This window comes from Podarcis gaigeae (assembly GCF_964106915.1).
Source record: "Podarcis gaigeae genome assembly, chromosome: 14".
Taxonomy (NCBI): domain Eukaryota; kingdom Metazoa; phylum Chordata; class Lepidosauria; order Squamata; family Lacertidae; genus Podarcis; species Podarcis gaigeae.
This window is the reverse complement of record NC_139690.1, coordinates 26,534,551-26,556,118: the sequence shown is the minus strand read 5'-3', so window position 1 is coordinate 26,556,118 and position 21,568 is coordinate 26,534,551. Positions and strand designations below refer to the sequence as shown.

At 40.6% G+C, this 21,568-nt stretch overlaps 1 protein-coding gene across 7 annotated transcripts in view; it reads right to left on the bottom strand.

Annotated features, from left to right (window-relative positions):
- Window positions 1–21,568, bottom strand: part of MAP2K5 (mitogen-activated protein kinase kinase 5) — a 134,635-nt gene that overhangs the window by 67,468 nt on the left and 45,599 nt on the right. For all 7 annotated transcript variants that reach the window (XR_014558036.1, XM_083713179.1, XM_083713178.1 and 4 more), the window contains exons 9-15: window positions 19,385–19,424; window positions 14,049–14,117; window positions 13,880–13,961; window positions 12,968–13,029; window positions 7,304–7,352; window positions 5,017–5,090; window positions 3,947–3,997 (exon numbers count right to left, since the gene is read on the bottom strand). Coding sequence is in view for 6 of the 7 variants with exons in the window: in XM_083713179.1 (XP_083569305.1) it covers window positions 3,947–3,997; window positions 5,017–5,090; window positions 7,304–7,352; window positions 12,968–13,029; window positions 13,880–13,961; window positions 14,049–14,117; window positions 19,385–19,424 (427 nt within the window). In the remaining variant the exon portion in view is untranslated. The remainder of the gene's footprint in view (window positions 1–3,946; window positions 3,998–5,016; window positions 5,091–7,303; window positions 7,353–12,967; window positions 13,030–13,879; window positions 13,962–14,048; window positions 14,118–19,384; window positions 19,425–21,568) is intronic.

Sequence of the window (21,568 nt, the reverse complement as noted above, 5' to 3'; positions counted from 1 at the left end):
AAGCAGTAGCGGTGTTCTGGAAAGGTGAGCCTTTCCTGTCCTGAGCTTATCATGGACTGTAGGGCTTGAACTGGGGGTCTGAGAGGTCAGACTCTAGATCCCTCCACTGTCAGAGGCAGTATGCCTCTAAATACCTGTTAGTGGGAATCACAAGTGGGGAGAGTGCTGCTGCACTCTCAGGTCCTGCTGGTTTCCCATTGCAGCATCTGGTTGGCCAATCTGAGAACAGGATGCTGGACTAGAGGCCTGCTTCAGCCTGATCCAGTAGGGATATTCTTATGGTTTTATGAAAAGCTAGTCAGGGGAGGGAACTACAGACAGTTAATCCTGGAGAGCCAATTCCAGCTTCTGCCCCCCCAAAGAGCTCCCAGGTCGGCTTCTCTTCCCCCAGTTTGTACAACTTGCCACTGAGGGCAGCCACCAGGCTCTCCAGACAGGCAATAATGTCCCCTCTGTCATGTACAGAGGCAACCTTGGTAGGGCTCATGTTAGGCCAGTTCTGGTAGCAAACATTTCAGAAGTCCATAAATTACTCTCAAAAAGCAGTTCACTTTCTCCTTTCTAATCATCTTCTCAGAGCGGTTTCAGAGACTTGACAGCTATGTCAGCTGAAATGCCATCAAATCTGCGCAAGTACATGTGTGTGCTGCAATTTTATAGGAGCAGCAAAAGGGGGAAGAGCGCAGAATGTAATAGCGCTGCAGAATTTCACTTCCTAAAAACCTCCGTTAAAAACAGTTCCTAGCTTTTATGGCTGCAAACACTTGCTAAGCAATGCGAGTTTGGACAGAGCACAAGATTTCAGTGGTCTGCCTATCCCTTGCTCTTCTCTGTAACTTAGAAGTAGTAGAATAAATTATGCAAAATAATTTTTAAAATCACAGAATAAATTATGCAAATAGGCTCAATTTGCCTCATTCATACAGGGCATAGCTTTCCTTAGCACACAATTTGAATAGCCTAGACACAGAATTATATAGAATAAAGCAGTACCCACAGGTTTTTGGAATCTCTCTGCCACTCAACTTTGGAGGATTTTTTATTGTTATTACTCGCAAGCTGAATTACTGGCACGTTTTCCTTTATACCTTGATTGAAATTTGGTTCCCACTAGGGAACAAACAGAATGGCTCTGTGGGCAGATCAAACTGTCAGGTTGCCATCCCTGCTTCAGATCTGAAGCTGTTAGGGTAGGGATTTGTCTGCCTGTAACCTTTTTTCACTGTATAATTTTAAGCAACAATCATTCTATTAAGAAGAAGACTGATTCCAGGTAGGAACTGGTATCGCAGTATCCATACAGCCATGTTGCTTAGGCACCAGCTTGCAAATTTGTTACAGTGAGCTGCCAGCACCACAGCTGAAAGGCCAGAGGGAGGGCAGAAGCATCCTTGACATCTTGAGGCAATGTTTCTGAGCTGCTTCCACGCCAGGTGACAGAAGGCCAGCCATGAGACACCTGATCCACCACTAAATGTGCCCCTCTGAACACTTCCTCGAGCAGAGTGCTTGAAGCAGTGGGTGGGGGAAGGACAATTTCCTTCACTAATGAAGGTGCAGAAAAACTTTGCTAACAAGAAAAAGCTGCTGCTCAACTCTTTGGAAAAGTGTATGTGTGTTTATCTAAGGTAAGCTACTCCTGGTATAAATTTCACAAAGTTAAGCTTAGACATATGTGGGGACTGTTGCATCTGTTTTCTGTTACAAGCTCTTCTTAGTTTGAGACCAAGTCAATTGGCTTCCACTGTTTGCATTCTGCTCAGCCCCATGTCAGCCCTCCAAACAACAAAGGCGCTGCAAGGAGCCCACAAAACAGTTACATCTGTCCATCTCATCTCCTGTGCACCAGATGGAACAGGATACAGTTCTGTCCCTCTCTTCATTCCTAGTGTTATATGCATCCCCCCTTTCTTTCAAGATTACACCAAAAAAATAATCTGATGACTGGAAACAAATTCATTCAAGCAGCAAAGCAGTCCTAACAGAAGAACTGACAAAACATCTTACAGCTTTAATCCTCACTTTTTTCAATTAACAGATGGATGCATCACAGTCATCCGTAAACAATAAGAAAAGAAGTAATTTCTTTAATGTACACCTGGGAAATAGATGTGTAATCGAGGTTTGTACATTAAAAGGAATAATACAATTTAATTATTACAGCTATTTAAAGGCATCCAGAAGAAAAGCTGGAGTTGGGTAGAATAATTTGTTTGAAGTCCTCCCACTGCTTAAATCAGAGTGTTCCAGCTTTTGAGGAGATAGAGATGTGGCAACCGGCAAGCTGGACTTATCAAAAGCAATACCTTTAAAGCCCTTTTACATATTTGTCATTCTGTACTTTAGGACGTTAAGTGATCCAAATACATTTGCTAGAAAAATGTGAAGCGAATCAATGATTGCAAAAGAAAGAAAAAATAGTATCTGCAGTATTCACAATTCAAGATTACTCATATTCCTGCTTAGAGTGCAGGAAATCTTTCCTCTTTAAGCAGAAAGGGGAAGGCAATGGAGTGCCAGCAATGACATCGTTCCTGCAAAGGGGGAGCCTGCGCTCAAGGCATTTGGCAAACCCAACGAACCACCTTCATCTGTGGTGCAGGCAGGGTCCCAGAATAGCAGAGGCCAATCTCTATCATTTGGACTAGCATTTGAGCACACCCAACCTGTGCAAATGCCCAAGCACAATTAAAAGTCACATATTCATAACGTCTATTCTCAAGATGCCTGGAACACTGAACTATATATCAGAGATAGGAATGGAATGAGGGCATGCACTAGAATAATGTTCCCCAACCTGGTGCCCTCCAGCTGTTTAGGACTACAACTTCCCTCAGCTTCAGCCAGAGGATGGCTGCACCTGAGCATGAACACCAGAAGGCAGGAACAACTGTTACAGCTGACCAGGCAAGAGCAATAAGGCTAATCCACAGGCTTTATGCTGCCGGCCATTTGCAGAGGCTGATCTCTCACACTTCTGTTCTTTTTAGTACCTGAAGAGGCACCAAAAAAGCTTACAGTGGTGCCTCGCAAGACGAAATTAATCCGTTCCGCGAGTCTCTTCGTCTTGCGGTTTTTTCGTCTTGCGAAGCAGGGCTATTAGCGGCTTAGCGGCTATTAACGGCTTAGCGGCTATTAATGGCTTAGCGGCTTTAAGAAAAAGGAAAAAAACTCGCAAGAACTCGCAAGACTTTTCCTCTTGCAAAGCAAGCCCATAGGGAAATTCGTCTAGTGAAGCGATGCAAAAACCGAAAAACCCTTTCGTCTTGCGGGGCACCACTGTACTAGGAAAGCACTCAGTTAGCCTGTGAGGTTTCCTTTCAAGGTCCTAGAGACTCTGTGACAGCAGCAAGCCAAGAAATACAACCCACACCCACCCTCTTGCCTTCCTACATGGCGACAGCCCACATGTGGCATTTACCCCCACCCAAGAGCTTCAAAACACAACCAAGAATCATTTTTATTGGCTTTATGTTCTATTATTTCTGTATCACTTTCCCCATTATTTTTACAACCCCGAGTTACACTGAAGAAGTGGACAGGGCCTTCATGGTGGAGCACGGAACTGAACACAAATCCCCCCAAATTAGATGGATCTCTCATGAACCACACATGCTCCTTCTCTGCACACCCAAACCCCCTCTGCACACGGGGCTTTCCATTTGTTATGGGGTACACCCACAGAGCTGCCTCATCTGTCAAAGGGAATGAGTTGACCTTGCAGGCACAGGAGTTGGGTATGTGCACTTTAGCTTTCTATATTACTATTCCTCACGTCACATTAAAAAACATACAGTTTCCTTATTTCCATATCTGTTTACTAAGAAAGCCTTAAGACACCTAACAGCAGAAGTAACAGCACCCGAACTAAAAACTACAGACAGAATTGAGCAGCCCACTAAAGGCTATTTGTCTGCAACAGAAGTATCTGCATACATTTACTTACCGCCATATAAGCATTTGTCCCGACATACGTCTTGGCTATGGAATTCACCAGCTATCAGACAAAACAGCCTGTTAGAGCCATATAAAGATAATGTGGGAATAAAACGGGCAATTATTCCTCATTTAACCTACAATCATTCCATGTATAAATCAGCTAAAAATTATATAAAGTGTGTATGTGTGTGTGAGGAAACAAATTTGCCTGTGAAGGCATTAAAAATGATTAAATCTCTCTTTCCTTTTGAACAAGAGCCCTAATTTAAAACAACCACAGTATTTCACTTTATGGCAGATAACCTTAAAGACAATTCTCTTTTAAACAGGATGCTTAGAGATTTTAGTGCTCCACCAACCAGTTGGATATAAATAGTCAATTGGAAGGAGGGTTTTTATTTTATTTTATTTTCAGCACATCCAGTCAGCCGTCCTCCCCCCCCCCCCCACTGTCAGCTGGCTCAAGATGTGAATAAAGCCACCTTCATTATCAGGCTGGAATGAACACTAAATATGCTGGAGGGACAACAGACTTTGACAACGTATAATACAGCAGTGACCTTCTCTTTGGTCCTCATGTTTGGCTGGGAGGAAAGGTGGCTGCAATTCAATTCAACATTGCAGCAAGCTCATGGGTCAGTATCACAGAGGTTCTCAAGGGAAGCCCAAAATGGAAATTAATTAAAATTTGTGCTGCACATTGTTGAAGCCCACCACCATTGTTGCTCCCAATATTAATTTTTACTGTGGGCCAGTTGGGCTCCCCAGGCGATCCTCCCGCTCTGCCCTCCCTTTTGTTTGATCCAAACGCTTTCAGAGCCAAGCTGCATATCAATGAAGTTTGCTATTCGTAAGTAGTAATTACAATATCAGCAGTTTTTACTGTCATTAAACAATGAACAATCATATTCTGATGAAGAAAAGTCACCAGGAGATTAAAAAAAAAAAAGGGATGAATCCCCCATTCCCAGCAGAGCCAAGCTTGCTTGCAAGGGGCTCTGCTTGTCTTGTGGCCAGTCTGGAAAACACAAGCTAACAGGAGGGATATAGATGAAAGGGCAGAAGAAATGAAGGTACCTGTGTGCTGACCCCAAAGTCACATAACTTGACTTGGCCTCTTGTGTTCACCAACATATTTGAGGGCTTCACATCTGTAAGGGGACAGCAACACATGATAAGGAAGCAAAGCCATACAGCATTCACACTTCATTAAATATAGCTTACTATATATAGCTTATCATTTATAAAGAGACATAAAAGTTTTCTGGCTGCTGTACTAAGTTTATTTGAAACACACACACATCTGTGCTTGAAGGCTTAGGGCTCATCCACACTCATATGGGACTCATATTTTGATCGTATTATGTACCAATTAATGTCTAAGAGCTTTTCTTGTTGTTCTGAGGCTATGCCTTGCAAAAAAACCCCAAAACAACAACAACAACACAATCTTATCTGCTGAGTCAGACCTTATAATTTGCATTAGTCACTGGACCCAGTTTCCCCCTTGAACCCACTCACATGTGCATTTGGCTTTCTGAAGCTTGCCCAGAAGGTAAATCAGCTCTCAGGCTGAAAAAGGTCCCCACCTCTAAGTTAAACACATGGCATGGAGGACAGCAGTTGTGCTGGGGGTTGAGGTTTACATTCTTCAAAAATATCCCAAATAGGAGCTATAAGCTCTTTGGTAGCATGCGTGTTTTGCCATCTCTGCTCTAGAGTGAGATTTCTTTAAATCTTCAAAACAGACAGATAGTGGAAACAATTTCCAGAGGAGAAGCATTAATCAACAGAGAGTATTGTGGTACCTTAAAAGACTAATACATTGCCACAATAAAAATTGCTAGCCTTTTAGGTGTGACAAGACTTCATTAATTGCGGAAAACCAACCAGGCAACATATATCTACCACAATTTTTATTGGAATTTTTAAAAAATGCACCTTTATTTCTTCAAGAAAATAAATAAACCTAGAGAAAGCATTTTGTGTGTGTGTGTGTGTGTGTGTGTGTGTGTACAATGTTCTCCCAAAGCATCTGTTTTGTGATTAATACTTCCATTTTGAATGTGGAAGAATTTAAACAAGAGCCAAAATGGAACATTATGTGCCCATCATCACAAGTGTTTCCTTAATACCAATTATTTATATGAGACAAGCCTTATGGAGGATGAACAGATGCCTTTTCATTCCACCTCCATCTGAGCTATTTTTTACCAGGCTACTGGATAAATGGCATGTGGGCAACTCTTTTCTAGCTGTTACAAAAATGTCAAGGAGAGGGTCAAGAAGTTGAATGCAGTTGCCTTATTCAATACCAAATAGATATTTTAAAAATCCATTTTATTCAAAATATTTTTAAAAAACAAAAGCCACCCTCTCCTCTTGAATTGCACGCAAGCATTAGAGTGCAGAATTCCAAAGTTCAAGGAAACTGAGAAATACAAAACCCTGTTTGAGATGTGAATTGCTAAGAGATAATTATCAGCAGCAACACATATCTACATATACATATGAATGTATGTTTCACCACCCCCTGTGCATTAGCAGTAACAGCAGACAAATTGTTGCTGCTGTTCTGACCCTGGTCGCCTGCTCCCTCTGGAGGTTGCTGGCTATTCTAAGAGCTCAAGGGTGGGTTCACAAATTAGCTCATTTAAAGACTGGATGGCTGCATCAGTAGGATTATCTCTGCTCTGCAAAATCTGCAGTTTGAGGGTTCACACTGGATAGTTTTCATTATGCATATCAGCCACTGATGACAGATTGGGGTGCTCCAGTTGAAAAGGCCAAGCTGAAACCTCAGCAAGAGAAGTTTGTCACCATGGGATGCATCTGCCATACTTCTCACCTGTACATCAGGTGGGACATCCATTTGGGAGGTGCTGGTGACTGGTCATTACCCAGAAGGAGCCAATCAGCTCCAAAGCAGGGAACAATGAACTACAATACTGGGGCCTGAACAGCTGTTGTAAGGTGCCAAATCACAACTCTATGGCTCACATACTACTCTGAGAAATTATTCTTGATGGGTGCATGGCCAGAGAAATATCAAAATGTAAATTGCTTTTCATTTGCTTTGGATGATATTTATAATATTTCAGCCATCATCAGCAATTTCCACTCCCACAATTTTCAGCTATGTTCCAAAACCCTGAATCCCATCCCAGACCGTACTTATATGCACCAAGCCAAATGTTAACTTTATGCAACAGATGAAGCAGGCTGCTCCCTTTAAAAACCCTCCAAAAACCCTTCATTCTACCAGAAACCTGTTAATCTTGAATACATCATAGTGATTCCTTTTCTGAAACTAAACAAACTATTATATGCACTGGAAAAATGCAAAAACAAATCCACAACTCACCTCTATGTAAAATTTTTAAACTCCATAAATATGTAAGGCCTTTAACAACCTGCAAACAGGAGAGAGAAAGGAATGCTTGAAGGTATGGATTTTCATTTTCTAGAGTTAAAACTGGAATCTACCATGATATAAAAATCACAACCAAAAGAAGTCAGATTTTGGCCACCTTTGAGGAAATGTATCAATGTGTACTTTATACATTTTCCCTCCCTTTGAGGATCAAAATTATCAGCCACTAATAGCTTTTTAAAAGTTAATGACCTTTGCTATATCTTGTGGTAGTACATTCCAAGCTTTACTGGAATTCCTGTAATAGAGTGTGAAGAAGCCACAGAAAAGTGGCCCTTGTGTGATCGACATTTATGCACACCCTGTAATAAAAAGCATCTCAAAGCACATGCCTAGAAAAAATGCATTTCTTCTTGTCTTTCTATAGAGCCAATCCAATCAATAGCTAAGGAATTTAAACCGACAGGGTGTGGAACTTCTTACTTCCTTAACCCTGTAAATTTTATTCCTAAATCTGCACCTTTGCTTTCAAATACCTTGCAAATTTTATAAAGCCTTGTCTATGATGACACCCTAAAAACCTGATTTTTTTTGTTGCCTCCTTTCTGTTGGATCAGCATTTTAATATGGAACATCTTTCTTGCAAAATTCTGCTAGCTATTCTACACATTTGTATTCATCTTCCTGATTCAAATGTGCCACTGACCAAGTCTCAAAAACAACAAAATTTTATTTCTTAGAACTAATGAAAGTTGCTTCCTTAGAATTTTGAAAATCTTTTATTTTCAAAAGTGAATAAGAGTCTAGTCCTTATGGTAGAAGACGAACACTAGAAACTGTCCACATGTTTTCAAGTTGAGTGTACACAAGAAATCAGTTATATCCCGTCCTATAACAGGTGGCTAAGCATCTTTGTTTTTCACTGTACATATTCTGTAACAACATGTCAAGGAGTGGAGGCTACACTAAATGTAAATGCATATTGCTGTTAATTTTTTAATTTTTAATTTTGGATTTTTAATTAATAATAATATTTTACATCCAGGGTGACAAAAAACAAATATTAGTTCATTAAGAGCTTTTGTATAAAGCATGTCTGCTGAATAAATACTTATAAAAAACACACTCTTAACCAAGCAGATTTTTCATTTCAACTTTTTCTTTTTTAAAAAAAAGAACATTTCACAACTACAGCTCCAACAATGCCCTGTAACCCTTTGTACATTGATCAGGAATCACAGCTATTCATTTACACTGAATAAAAGGCCATTTCCCGGTTCAGAATGTAGACGCAAGGTATTGAGCATTATATCAAAGAGATGGTGCATAGAATTCATTTTGACTGAATACTCCAGAAGATATTGTGATATTCAGTAAAGCAGCATTTGACAACAATGACTTGACAAAGCCTTGACACAAATAGTAGTTAGATCGGCCATCAATCACTCACTCTCTTGACAGCTTAAGTGCACATCTTTTGCAGGGGGAAAAAAAGCTTCAATCAACATTAGCACTCAAAATACAGTGCATTGTGTTATTGCTTCGGGAATGGAAATAAAAATAAAAATGTGAGCTTATGCGCAAAAGGCAGTCTGGGAATATTTGGTAGCCCTGTCTTAGCTTTGGTACAGCACTGGAGGAATGTCCTTGTCTTCTGGCTGCAACTGAAAGATTGTTTTTAAGTCTAGCACCAAGAACTAACAGGTGGTAAAGCTGTGTACGGTGGATTCCATCCATGTTTTACAGATTAGAGCAAGACCGTCACATTCACTTGTGCAAATTCAGTTCAAGTTTTTTCTTAAACTGAATTTGTGAAAGAAAGGATGCAGTTGAATATAAGGAATTGGGACAAGGGACAGAAAAACACACAAAAATATATTGGCAAGTTGATACTTAACTGTGACCCCTTAAAGGCACCAGCAAGACATTTGATCTGATCCAGCTGGAGAGCTTCTGCAATCGTATCCCCAGCTAAAGGGGAAATCCTGTATCTGGACAGACACTACACATGCAGTTCCCCTCCCCAATCCAATACCGTAGTACCTCTGGTTAAGAACTTAATGCGTTCCGGAGGTCCATTCTTAACCTGAAACTGTTCTTAACCTGAAGCACCACTTTAGCTAATGGGGCCTTCTGCTGCTGACATGCCGCTGCCGCATGATTTCTGTTCTCATCCTGAAGCAAAATTCTTAACCCGAGGTACTATTTCTGGGTTAGCGGAGTCTGTAACCTGAAGCGTCTGTAACCTGAAGCGTCTGTAACCCGAGGTACCACTGTAGTCAGGAGTTCAGGAGTAGCAGGAGTAGCATAATTCATAACACACACACTCCTACTCCACCTTCTCTGCTGAATGCCTGAGAGTGTTTTTTTAAAGGCTCTTATCACATAGCCCGGGATGCAGGTGGCGCTGTGGGTTAAACCGCAGAGCCTAGGACTTGCCGATCAGAAGGTTGGTGGTTCAAATCCCCGTAATGGGGTGAGCTCCCGTTGCTCGGTCCCTGCTCCTGCCAACCTCCGGCGGGAAGGTAAATGACGTTTCTGTGCGCTGCTCTGGTTTGCCAGAAGCGGCTTAGTCATGCTGGCCACATGACCCGGAAGCTGTACGCCGGCTCCCTCGGCCAATAAAACGAGATGAGCGCCACAACCCCAGAGTCGGCCACGACTGGACCTAATGGTCAGGGGTCCCTTTACCTTTACTATCACATAGCCCTGGCTGCCCCATGCACACCTCCAGACTTGCAGGCTCACTTGTACAAGTCTTCCCTGATGCCTCCAGGGTCCTGTACCTCCATGTTGCTGAAATTAAGCGTGAAAGAAGCATTTATTGGAGACAGTATACTAGATTGTGGTGTGTCCTAGGTTGAGTGAGGGGTGGAATGCACCAATTTCTCCTGTTTGCAGATGTTTCCATGAACCCAAAAGGGTTGGACTGAACTAGACACTTAAGATTTCTTAGATCAATCACTCAACATTAGAAATCATGTAAAAATGTGATTTTAGTTTGGCCATGAATCCACTGCGTGGCCTTGGACACAGCACATGTTCCCTTTCTGGAAAAACTGTTTGAAGATGCTACTCCAGAATGCTTGTTGTCAGGATAAATGCCCAGGAGGAGAAAGTATTTGTAATTTACAGTGAACTATAGAAATGAATGTTATTTAATAAGATCGTGCAAATCCTCTGGACTGCAAAAGTGAAACACTTTTACTCTCACCAAAGCAGTATGTGCATGTGTGTGTGTTAGAAGCAAACCATGCCGAGTCTGAAAAAACAAGCCCATCTGCAAGTGCTCCAAAGTGATAGCATCAGATTAAAAGATGCTCTTTGCACATGCAGCTAAAGTGGAGAGAATGAAGCTGAGCTGCGAATTACAATGAAAGGAGCCTAAATAGCTGCCTGCATCAGATTAAAGGATTTCAGTTGTCAGCTTGATGTATAATGAGTGTGGAAAACAGGCATTTAATTAAATGGTACATTTTAGAATAACTTTTTGTTCTGCTTTAAACCACTTAAATTATCAAAGCCTGCTTCAGATTTAGCAATTGTTCAGCGGCACCCTACCCCATGACACCTCCCTTCCAACTGGTCTTGGCTGCGGCTTTAAAATTATGATACATTCTCTTCTTAGACTTGGAGAATTCAGCTAATTATCCCCAGCATGGCGAGAAGGGATAAGATCTAATACCAGTGCAACAACTACGCTGAAGCAGCTTCTGGATGGATCATGGAGAGAAGACTATCTGGGACCTTCATGTACACCACACTAATGGATGGAGCAAACAGAATTATTATTGATCTTCTGGGAAAAATAGGTCCTATATATTGGGGTACCTGTATGTTATATGCCTATACGTTGTGCAAGTGCATAACTTAATATTAGGGACTACTCACTTTCGGAAAAAAAGAAAAGAAAAAGAAAGGGGGCAAAGGTTTATAGAATTACGAACCATGGCAAAAGGGTGGATAGAGCAGAACTTTTCTCCTTCTGTCCTAACAGTTTAATATGGGGTCACCCAATGAAGCTGCATGGCAATACGTTAAAGACTCATAGGAGGAAGGGCCTTCTTCATATACTGCTTAATAAACTCAAATAATTTCCTACCATGAGATGGTAGCTGCTGGCTTAGATAGCTTTAAGAAGGATTATGTAAATTCATGGAAAATGAGTCTATCAAGGGCAGCCTTCTGCAAGCTGCTGGACTACAGATGTTTTGGACAACAGCTCTAAAGAGCTTCAGCCAGTATGATGAGTGGTGGGTGATGGGAGTTATAGCTCAAAATATCGGGGGGGCACCAGATTTGGGAAGGCTATCAAGGGCCATTAGCCATGGCAGCTACATAGAACCTCTGCATAGACCGTATTTTTCTGTGTATAAGACTAGGGGGTTTTTAACCAAAAAATTGGGTTTGAAATTGGCTCATCTTATTCACGGGTAGTGCTGAGGGGTGTTTTCTTAATTTGGAGTCCCCCAAAATAGAGGGCGTTTTATACATGGGGGCATCTTATATACGGAAAAATACAGTAACTCTGAATGCTGGTGATAAACAGTATGAATTTGCACAGAAAACTAAGCTAATACAAAAAGGGCTGTTGAGATCAGTAGTGGTTTTGCTGTGAAAAGACAAAACAAATATGGGAGGTAGAATTGCATAACACCTTTCCCAAATACACAATAGAAATGTATGTTAATTGATGGTATAAAGTTGATTATGCCCTACACTGGGGGATATTGTTGCACTCCGACTCCCATCAGTCACAGCCAGCATGCTCATCGGTCAGGAAAGATGGGCACTGTAGTCCAACAACATCTAGAGGACCCCATCTTGGTCACCCTGTCCTAAACTCTGTAATGTGAGTTATTTACTTTTTATGAAGTCAATCTGATATACTACCTACCTCCCCCCCTCCCGGAAAGTGAATACAATCAACAGTGCAAATACATGCAGATGAAGATGTGTTTCACTTGACAAAAACTTCCTGGTAAGCATGTAATAAGATACAAGTGATATGGAATGCAACATTAGTTTCAAAATATATAACAGGATTGCTATTAGGCTGTTCGAAAAACGTGGTTTTTATGTGGCTTTTAGAATTTGTTTAGAGTACTCCAACATTATCAAAAACTGAAATTGAACTTTAATGGCAATTTCCAGACATCTCTATGAAAACAACTTTCAGTTGATGAAACTGACAAAATTAAAGAGACTACAGTACGCCAAAATGAGAATTAATAATATGGAAACTTTGTAGGGTGTTTTCTTATAAGCAGACTTCTTAGGCTCCAACAAATTACAAACCAAACTTATTTGCAATTCTCCAATACATACTAGAAAAGGAAGAGGTTTTCCCAACCCCCAATTTTAGAGGGGTAGTTGTGCAGTCTGTTGCACCAAAAAACAACAACCAAGGGTCTTGGGGCCTGTTGAAGACTAACAGATTTTATAATGGCAAAAGCTTTTGTGGACTGAAGTCCAGAATGAAGTTCCTCAATAGTTCGCACATAATAAATTTGTTAGCTATCAAGGTGCCCCATGACTCTCACTCTCCCCCCAATCCTCATCTTCCTATGTTATTTATATCTACAAATATCAGCTGTGATAAATATTTAAGTATTTAACACTATTATATTAAAAATAGAACCCCAAAGTACTCACTGCTACGGCTATTCTTCCCAGTACGTGTTCTGGAATTTTTCTGTAGACATCCAAAGAGCCCCCTGCAGGAACAAACAAAACATAGTTAATATCAAATAAAACACAGAGGAACTTGCTTGTAAAGATATTGACTCAGAAGAAAGGATTATCCTGTAATAAGCAAAGTGAGGTCTGCCAACATCCCCCTTGTTCACCTATAGGGCTGGCCCAAGCCACTGCACTGCATCATCTGAGAGAAAAGCACAATCCTGCAGTAGTGCTCCAGAGTTCTTTTATGATATTGCCAGGGACAGGGAGGAAATATCTTGCTATCAAAATCAATTGCTTGACTCACCTGCTCAGGTGCATCTGCCTTGTTCATGTGATACATTTTTAATTGGATGAACAATGGGGTTAAATTGCTAAGGAAACCCAGGCGAAAAAATCTCTGAAACTCTTTAATCCTGCCATGCCCAACCCACTACTGCTTGCTGAAAACACACAGGACAATGGGTGAGCTAATAGGCTTATTTAAAGGAAAATCTGTGCTGGCGACTGAAACATTAAAAGTGGGAACAGCTGTTTTGTCAGTAAAGACAGATTGTATGGAAGTCGAAAATATCAAGCAACAGCTAAAGCAGCATTTACTTCTGTTCTATTTAAATTTTCAATAAAAAGTCATTGAGGAAAATGTAACATACTTAACATCAAGTAATCATGACTCTCGCCTGCCTGATGTGTTAAGGCTTGTGAAAGGTTATTATTTTTAAAATACCTCCTAAAAAAAAGAGGAAAAGACATCTTGCACTATCTGTACTGGGAATCGCTTTGTGCTTCTTTAGGATGTGCACAAATGTTCAAATTGATTTCCCAATTACATTAAAAAAAAAAAAAACAGTTGAGGCTTTTCAAGAATATGCAAGCACCACTCACCATCCATGAATTCAGTACAAAGGGAAATCCTGTTTTCTACAAAAAAAGCACCGTAAAATCCTATGATATAGGACGAATCACACTGCAGATGAAGAAAGAGAGAAAAATGCTGTCAGTGTTGAAGACATACTATGCATAGAATTGAAATGTAAATGCTAGAAAATTATACCTTGTAAAGAATTTCTAACTCCGACATAATCTGTTTTTGAAGTTCCAGTGTAATATCTAAAGGGATCACCTGAAAGCAAGCATCAGAACATTGTATCTCATTACATAATGCATGTGAACACTGTGGCCATCAACAAACCTATATATTTTTCAGGTGGCACGGAAAACTCCTGCTCAAGTCAACTGGCTACCACCAACAGACTGCCAGTTTGTTGCCAACAGAATAGGGTATTTCAAGTGATGATCAACACCTGTAAAGATCTTGGCTACCAGTAACTGAAGCTCACACCTAATAAGTTACCGGCCAGTGTTGCCTGCATTATCCCTGACCATCCTTCAGGGCACCTCTGTGAGCCACGGCACACTGGTTGAAAACCAGGCAACTACTAAGTCAGTTTTATCTGACCCAGGGAGTGGCAACACATTTTAAATAAAATTATGGTGTGTTATGGAGCTCCCTACCATTACATATCAGACAGGTACCATATTTATTGTCTTTCTGGTGCCTACTGAAGTTTTTAATTTTCCAACAAACCTTTTAGGCAGTGATTTTTATTTAAATAGATTTATGTATTTTATGTGAAATTGTTTTTACATATGTTTTTATTATTGAAATTTTTATCATTAATTGCTTTAGGATGTTTCATGGAAAGTGATTAATAAATTAAATACTATAAACAATAATAATAATTAATAATAATAATAAATAAATAATAAATAAATAAATAAAATTATAATAATATACGCTCCCAAGGATTTTGGTACTTGGTTGAGACTCAATAATATTTTGCAGGATTAACACAACCAACAATACACAAGGTTGGCAATGGAAAGCAACATGGCCTCTGATTTAAAAACAAAACAAAACAAAACACCACACCACACCACACCACACGACACACACAAAAAGAACCCATTTCTAAACCTACATTTTACAGTATTGATGTCTGTCTAAACAGAGAAAAAAGAGCATAACCAGTTTCTATCAAGAATTTGCTTTAGGGTTATTTATAAAAGCTCTCACTAAACTAAATTGTAACTGTAATAGAAAGGCTGCCAAGAGAACATTTAACACATTTCTCCAGATCAATAGTCATTTGCCAACAATATTCACTTACATTTTTTTTTCCAGGGTGGAAAGCTTAAAACAAAGTAACCTGCTGGAACACTGTATCAATTTTGCCCATTAAAACAACAACAAAATTTAACCCTCTATCATATCTAAAAGAGATTGCTTTTCCAATTGTTAAAACCCTGCTCGAAACCCTGCTTCCCCCATTGCAAGAGCTTTAGCCGAATATTGACTGGATTCGATGTTACGGATGGCAAATGCTGCATCAGCCAAGACGTGAAATGAAGAAAGTCCCTGAGCTGTTGTGAATTACAGGCACATTGATTTTTAAGAATGGAAGGGTCTTAGCCCTCCTTCACACAAAATGGCCACCACATGGCTTTTACTCAACACTGCATTAATGCTGCCAATTGCCCCAGGCCGCAATGTGTTCATGAGCAAAGGCTTGTCACAGAGATCGGCCGCTATGACACAATCTCATGTCACACCACTGAAAAACTGTGGCCACGGCATGCCACATGAAACACCCACTATGCAATTTTAGGGAGTTTCTGTTTCCCCCAAAGTAAGTTCAAAACCGTAATCATGGTACATTCACCACTGTGGACTTAGCCAGAATTATATTAGGACAGAGGCAAGTAAACTTTTTCTAGAAAGGGTTGCATTTCCTTAGGGGTCACATGCCAGCAGTGGGCAGGACCAGGGCTCAAGGTGGGCAGGGTCAAATTCTCTTCTTTCTTTGTCACCTCTGTCACCAGCTTCTCTTTCTCTCTGCAAGGGAAGATGTTCTTGCAAGAAGTCTGAACCGATTGCTTACAGAGGACTTCCCCCCACCTCCGTTTTGGCTTTCCTCCCCATTTTGGTCTTGCTCTGCCTTTCTTCTTTCCTTCTAGTTTCCCCACTAGAAGTAAGGCTGAGGACCACACGCAGCCAACTTAGAGGATGCTAGGAAACTGCAGAAGATCCAGATTGTGGCCTGATTTGATATTGAGTCAGTCATGCCTAAACCCACCCATGACAACATGGCACAAGTTCCTCTCAACTCCCCAAGGCTCACTAAAAGTAAACCTTTGGAATGCCCTCCCAAAGAGGCCCACATGGATAACTCACAGTATCATTTAGCCACCAGCTTTTAAAAACCGCTAATGTAAGCATGTAACTTAGAGCAGTTTGATTTTACCACCTATTAAAATGAGCTAGTTTGCACATATTATTACCTAAATTGTACTTCTTGTTTCTGACTACTCTCTTGGCTGCCCTGAGATACAAAATTATGTTGAAGGCGCAGGATATAAACTACGTCAGCAAACAGGCAGCCAGGATTTTCCTGTTGGATCACAGACTCAGAATACAAACCAAACCCCCCTTACCCAGGAGTAAGCCTTTTTGAATTCAGTAGGAATTACTTCTGGGTAGACATGTTTAGAATTGCACTGTAACTTTGGGCCCTAAATCACCTACATGATTTTTTTTACATGATTTTAATACAGTAATGGACAAAGGGTATTGAATACTGGGACCTGCATTTGTATTCTGGCCCCATATATTTTATTAATTTATTTGAGTGGAAGTGTGCCAAGAAAAGGGGTGGTAAGGAAGGAAAGGGGTCAGGGGGCATGTTCATACAGTTTGAGTGTAACCCATTTCCCAATTTAAAATGGGAAATGTGACTCCCAGCCCTAAAATCATTGCCCCGCCTTTTGTTAAATAACAGCAGCAACAGAAATAGCAATCAAGTTCCTATCTACAATGGCTTTGACACGGAACACTACAAGGGGAAAGGGTTAACCCTATGAGAAATACCTGAGCCCATTTTCTCCACTTCTCTCCTACACCTCCAGGACAAATAAGGATGAGTTGTCAAGTTAAATACAAGCAGTCAAGTGACTGAATTATAATTTACTCGGTGCTCAATTTAAATTAGTGAGAGGCTATTAAAATATACAGTATAGCGATGGCAATTCATCACCGGCTGTCATGGATGACTTCATCTATTTGCTGGAATGGTGTGCACGCCACTAAAGGGAACGAGAGCAAAATCACAGGTCAAATTAAGCTGCAACTCCATTTTAATTCACTTATTTAATCTGTGGTGACATAATTGTCTTTTACAGTATGTACAACTCAGAGGAAATTTGGGAGTACGATAGTCAGTATACAAATGATTAATCAAATGGACCATTTAAATGCTAGGTTAAGAGCAGAGGAAACACTGGAGTTGCAGAACAGCACACAGCCTCCTCACACACAATGCAAGGGGAGGGATGCTACCTCCTCAGTCGTGTGGCTTCCCGCAGGAGGCTGATGCCACAGGCATCAGCTGATAGGAAACCACAAAGCAGGAGTTTCTTGCATATTCAATTCATACAGATTTTTCCTCCCTTTTTTTTTAAGTAAACAGAAAAAGTTTTGAAGTGGGAGGGGGAGTATAAACTGCTGGCACCCTCTTTTTTCAAACTCTTCTCCCTCTTTCCACAAAGCAAGGCTCAATATATTTTCACACCCAAATCAACAAGTCAAATGGCATTCTTATGCCCAGCCTAAGGCCCAGCAGCCTCAACTTGGTTTAGCTGCCAGAGTGCCAGAGGCAGCTTGTTCTCTGAGCCACCGTGAGGACTTGTCCAAGGACAGAGCTGCTGGCCCCTTCTCTGCTGCATTTAGATGCTGCTCCGACAAGCAGTCAGGCGACACAGGAGGCCAATAAGATTCCTTCTGGATCTGTACCCTGAAACTTCTGCCTGAGCAACTTGCCATTCAGGTAAAAGATCAAGTGTCTCTCAAGATGGCCCACATCTGCTCACCAACTGGCCAGCTAATCTGCTCACCAGCTCATCGGCATCCTGGCTTCAGTGGTTGTCTTGTCAGTGTTCATATTATTATTACATTTAAACCCCACCTCTTCTCTTAGAACCCATCAATGCAAATATTATGGCCCCTCTCTTTCCTTCCCTTCCCATTTTATCACCACAGCCCTGTGAAGAAAGTTAAGATTATGACATGGGGACTGGCCCATTGTCTTCTAGTGAGCTTCCTGCCTAAGTTGCAGACTTGAATCTGGTTTGCCCAGTCCTTGTCCTGTGCTCTTAACCAATATACCCCACTGGCACTCACACTGGTCCACACCTGCTTTGCTTCCAAACCACCAATCTTCACACTCACATGAACGGCTGTGTTTATCCTTAACCTCTTAAGTAGCTAAAACTGTGCAAGAAAGTGATAAAGCTGTGTCGTTGCTTCAGTCATAAACCTTGATTTACTGGCACCGAAAGTATTGGGATCAGACACTTATTATTTTATTCCCATAATATATTGATTTAACAAGAAACACATTCACACAAAAAGTATACAGTAGATAAAAACAATTTCAAATCCAATGCAGATACAGGTTGGGATAATAATCTCCATGTAAGGCTTGCTGAAAAACGACCTGTTCTGATATGTAAGGGGTGGGTGTGTTTGCGCAAATCAGGGCAATATTTGCTGTCAAAACCCTCATTATTTAACAGAAGAATCAGGCTTATTTTCCCCAACCAGGAAGTGGTGGATTCCAAAAAGGAATTCAGTGCAATTTGTCTAACACTGCCTCCGCCAACCTGGTGCCACCTCCCCCACCCCAAGATGTTTTGGACTTCAGCAGTTGTGCTGGCAGGGGCTGATGGAACCTGTAATCCAAATAATGGGGTTTGGATTTTGCCAGGTCAGCAACAACTTAAGTTTAGGAAGAACTTGTTGTTCTCCCGGAGTATGCTGATGCCTTACTGGTGGAAGACAGAAGGTCTCTGAGTGGAAGCAGGAAAGGAAGACCCATTTCAGAAGGAAAATTAAGAAAGCACTTGAAAACATATTCTAGGAACGCTGAAGGCTTCAGCAACAGAATAGACAAGCTGGGCCAGTGTGCTTGGTGCACCACCAGTATCTGAGATTTTTCTAACTGACAGTTTCCAGTTCATCGGTACACCTTACTTTTCCAATGCATGCAAATACTTCCCAAGACTACTTGTGTGACCTAGAAAGGAAAGAGTGTGTAGTGGTGTGATTAATATAATATAATATAATATAATATAATATAATATAATATAATATTAATACAATATAATAATGTGTGTGTATGTATATGTGTATGTGTGATGCTTTTTGCACTATGGCCTGAACATGTATATGCTTTGCTTTCATGCACCAAGGCAAATAATGCAGAAATAAGAATTTGATGGTTGGGGCAGGGTAGAAGAGGACTTTTTAGTAAAGCAGTTTTTGGAAGAACATACCTTTACGGCTAGTATTTTCCCACTGGGGACATGGTTTGCTCTGCATAAAGAAAAAAGAGAAAAAGTCAGTTCAAACTGCAGTGGGGGGATCAGATCCATTCATTGGATTTGTTACACTAATGAATACTTGCAGTCAATGCCATTTTTGAGCAACTTGTTAATTTGGGTGATACACATCACCAGTTCTAGCTCTTATGAAGTAAACAGCTTCAGACATCTTTCCAATTTGCAAACTCACATCAATCTTTCACAACTCCTGATTCACCAACTGAATGCAACCTATCAACTGCATAATGTGGTTTAATATAAGCTAAATAGGCTTCCCATTTTGCTGCCTGCCTGGGAGTGCAAAAACAGAGAAGGGGGTGATATCAAGCACATGGCAGGTATCAATACCTGGACTATTCATGTCTTGGTAGGATATTTCAGGACTCAGCTAAAAAGCACACCATAAAATGCAATGTGATTTGCTAGCCTAAGGACTGCGGCCTCAGTGCCTCTGTTCATATATATTATAATTTTTTACAGAATAATCACTCAAACATTTACATTTCTATTATTTAATTTTAACTTATGAAAATACAATTTATGTATTAAAATTATGCACAAGCAATGTGATTTATTTGCAAACACAAGTAAATTTTTAGCAGCACTTATGCGAATCCCAAATATATTTGAAGAAAAAGCATTTAAAAGCAGAAAAGAAGACTATCCACTTAAATGATAATTGAGAGACTGACAGCAGAAGGCACAGTCAATAAACCAAATAGAAGGTAATCCATGAGGTAACTATTGATGAACCAACAATGGCAGAACATTTTGACTTTCAGATAAGCAGAAACGATAAGAAAACAAACATCTGAGATGGGATGCTTAACGTCTGTTAGTTCAATATGTACTGTGCTGGGCAGTTTGGCAACTTAATTAGCCTGTCAAGAAAGCCGATCCTTCCCACCACCTTCTTATTCCATGAGAGGAGTGGGGATGGGGATGGTCTCTTGTTTCCAAATGAATTAAAAGGAAAGACTTGATGATTTAATTATGATGCACGCCAATTCATCCGTGGAAGTTTGGGTTAAATTTCCAGCAAAGAGCAAGTACCTGGTTTGGTTTACAGAGCATTGACAGTAGCAATTTAACTTTTAATTATCATTGAGAAAGAGATCACAAAACAGATACGGTGCCCACAGGGGCAGAGCATCCCCTTGGCTTCTGCAAGTGCCATGCTACCTGGAAGAAAGGAAACTTGTTTACTCCTGACCGCCATGGCATCTCAATTGTCTTGACCTCCTGCAGCACATTAACTGTAAAGTGATTAATGGAGTCTGAATGGGAGCTTTGGTTACACCAAAAGAAAACCGGACACCTCGGCAGTGTTTTAATTAACAGCTAACACTTCAAATTAGGCTGTAGCTGCTGCAGTAATTACCTGTCCCAATGAGTTTGCTGGAAAAACATTCCCCCGCAAGTGAATACTAGGCAGAACAACTAGTTGACATTGGTCCTTTAAATTATGTGCTTGCTACCTTGATCCAGATACCAAACCCAATTCAGGGCCGGACATGGAGCTCCTACACACAATTCTTCCTCCATTTGTTTCAAGATAGGAAGAAGAGCAACACATCCAAAAGAATACATGTTTCAATCTTCTCCTTGTGGTGAAAAGAATGGGGGCAGGGCAGGGCTGCTTTGTGTAGTTTCAAATCTCCGTAGTTCTGCTTTCCGGGAGAAGATGCATCAAAAAGGCAAAATATTCTGGATCCAGGTGGATATCTTTAAAATGACTTGCTTAAGTAAAACTTGATTTGTTTGTTTCATTACCTGGTCAAAATTTATATCCTCTAAATATAACATCACTTGAGATAATTCAGTGTTATAATCTATGGATTGATTTTCCAATTAAAGCATTTGGATCAATTAACAGGGTGCTGAAAATCTTGCAGAATAATGCATGGTATAGTAAGCCCTCCTCCCAAATAGAACAGTATTATTTCTAAATTAGAAGGGCATTGATTCATCATCTCACTGACTTTTAACCCCGCTTTCTGCTCACCTAATCAGAAAAATTAACTCATGGTAAAGATTGGCAGTTTTCATTCTTCTGAATAGCCTCTAACGGCTGGAGTAGTTATTTTAAGCTGCTGCTACATTCAATATTCCTACCCTGTTTAAGCAGACTACAGG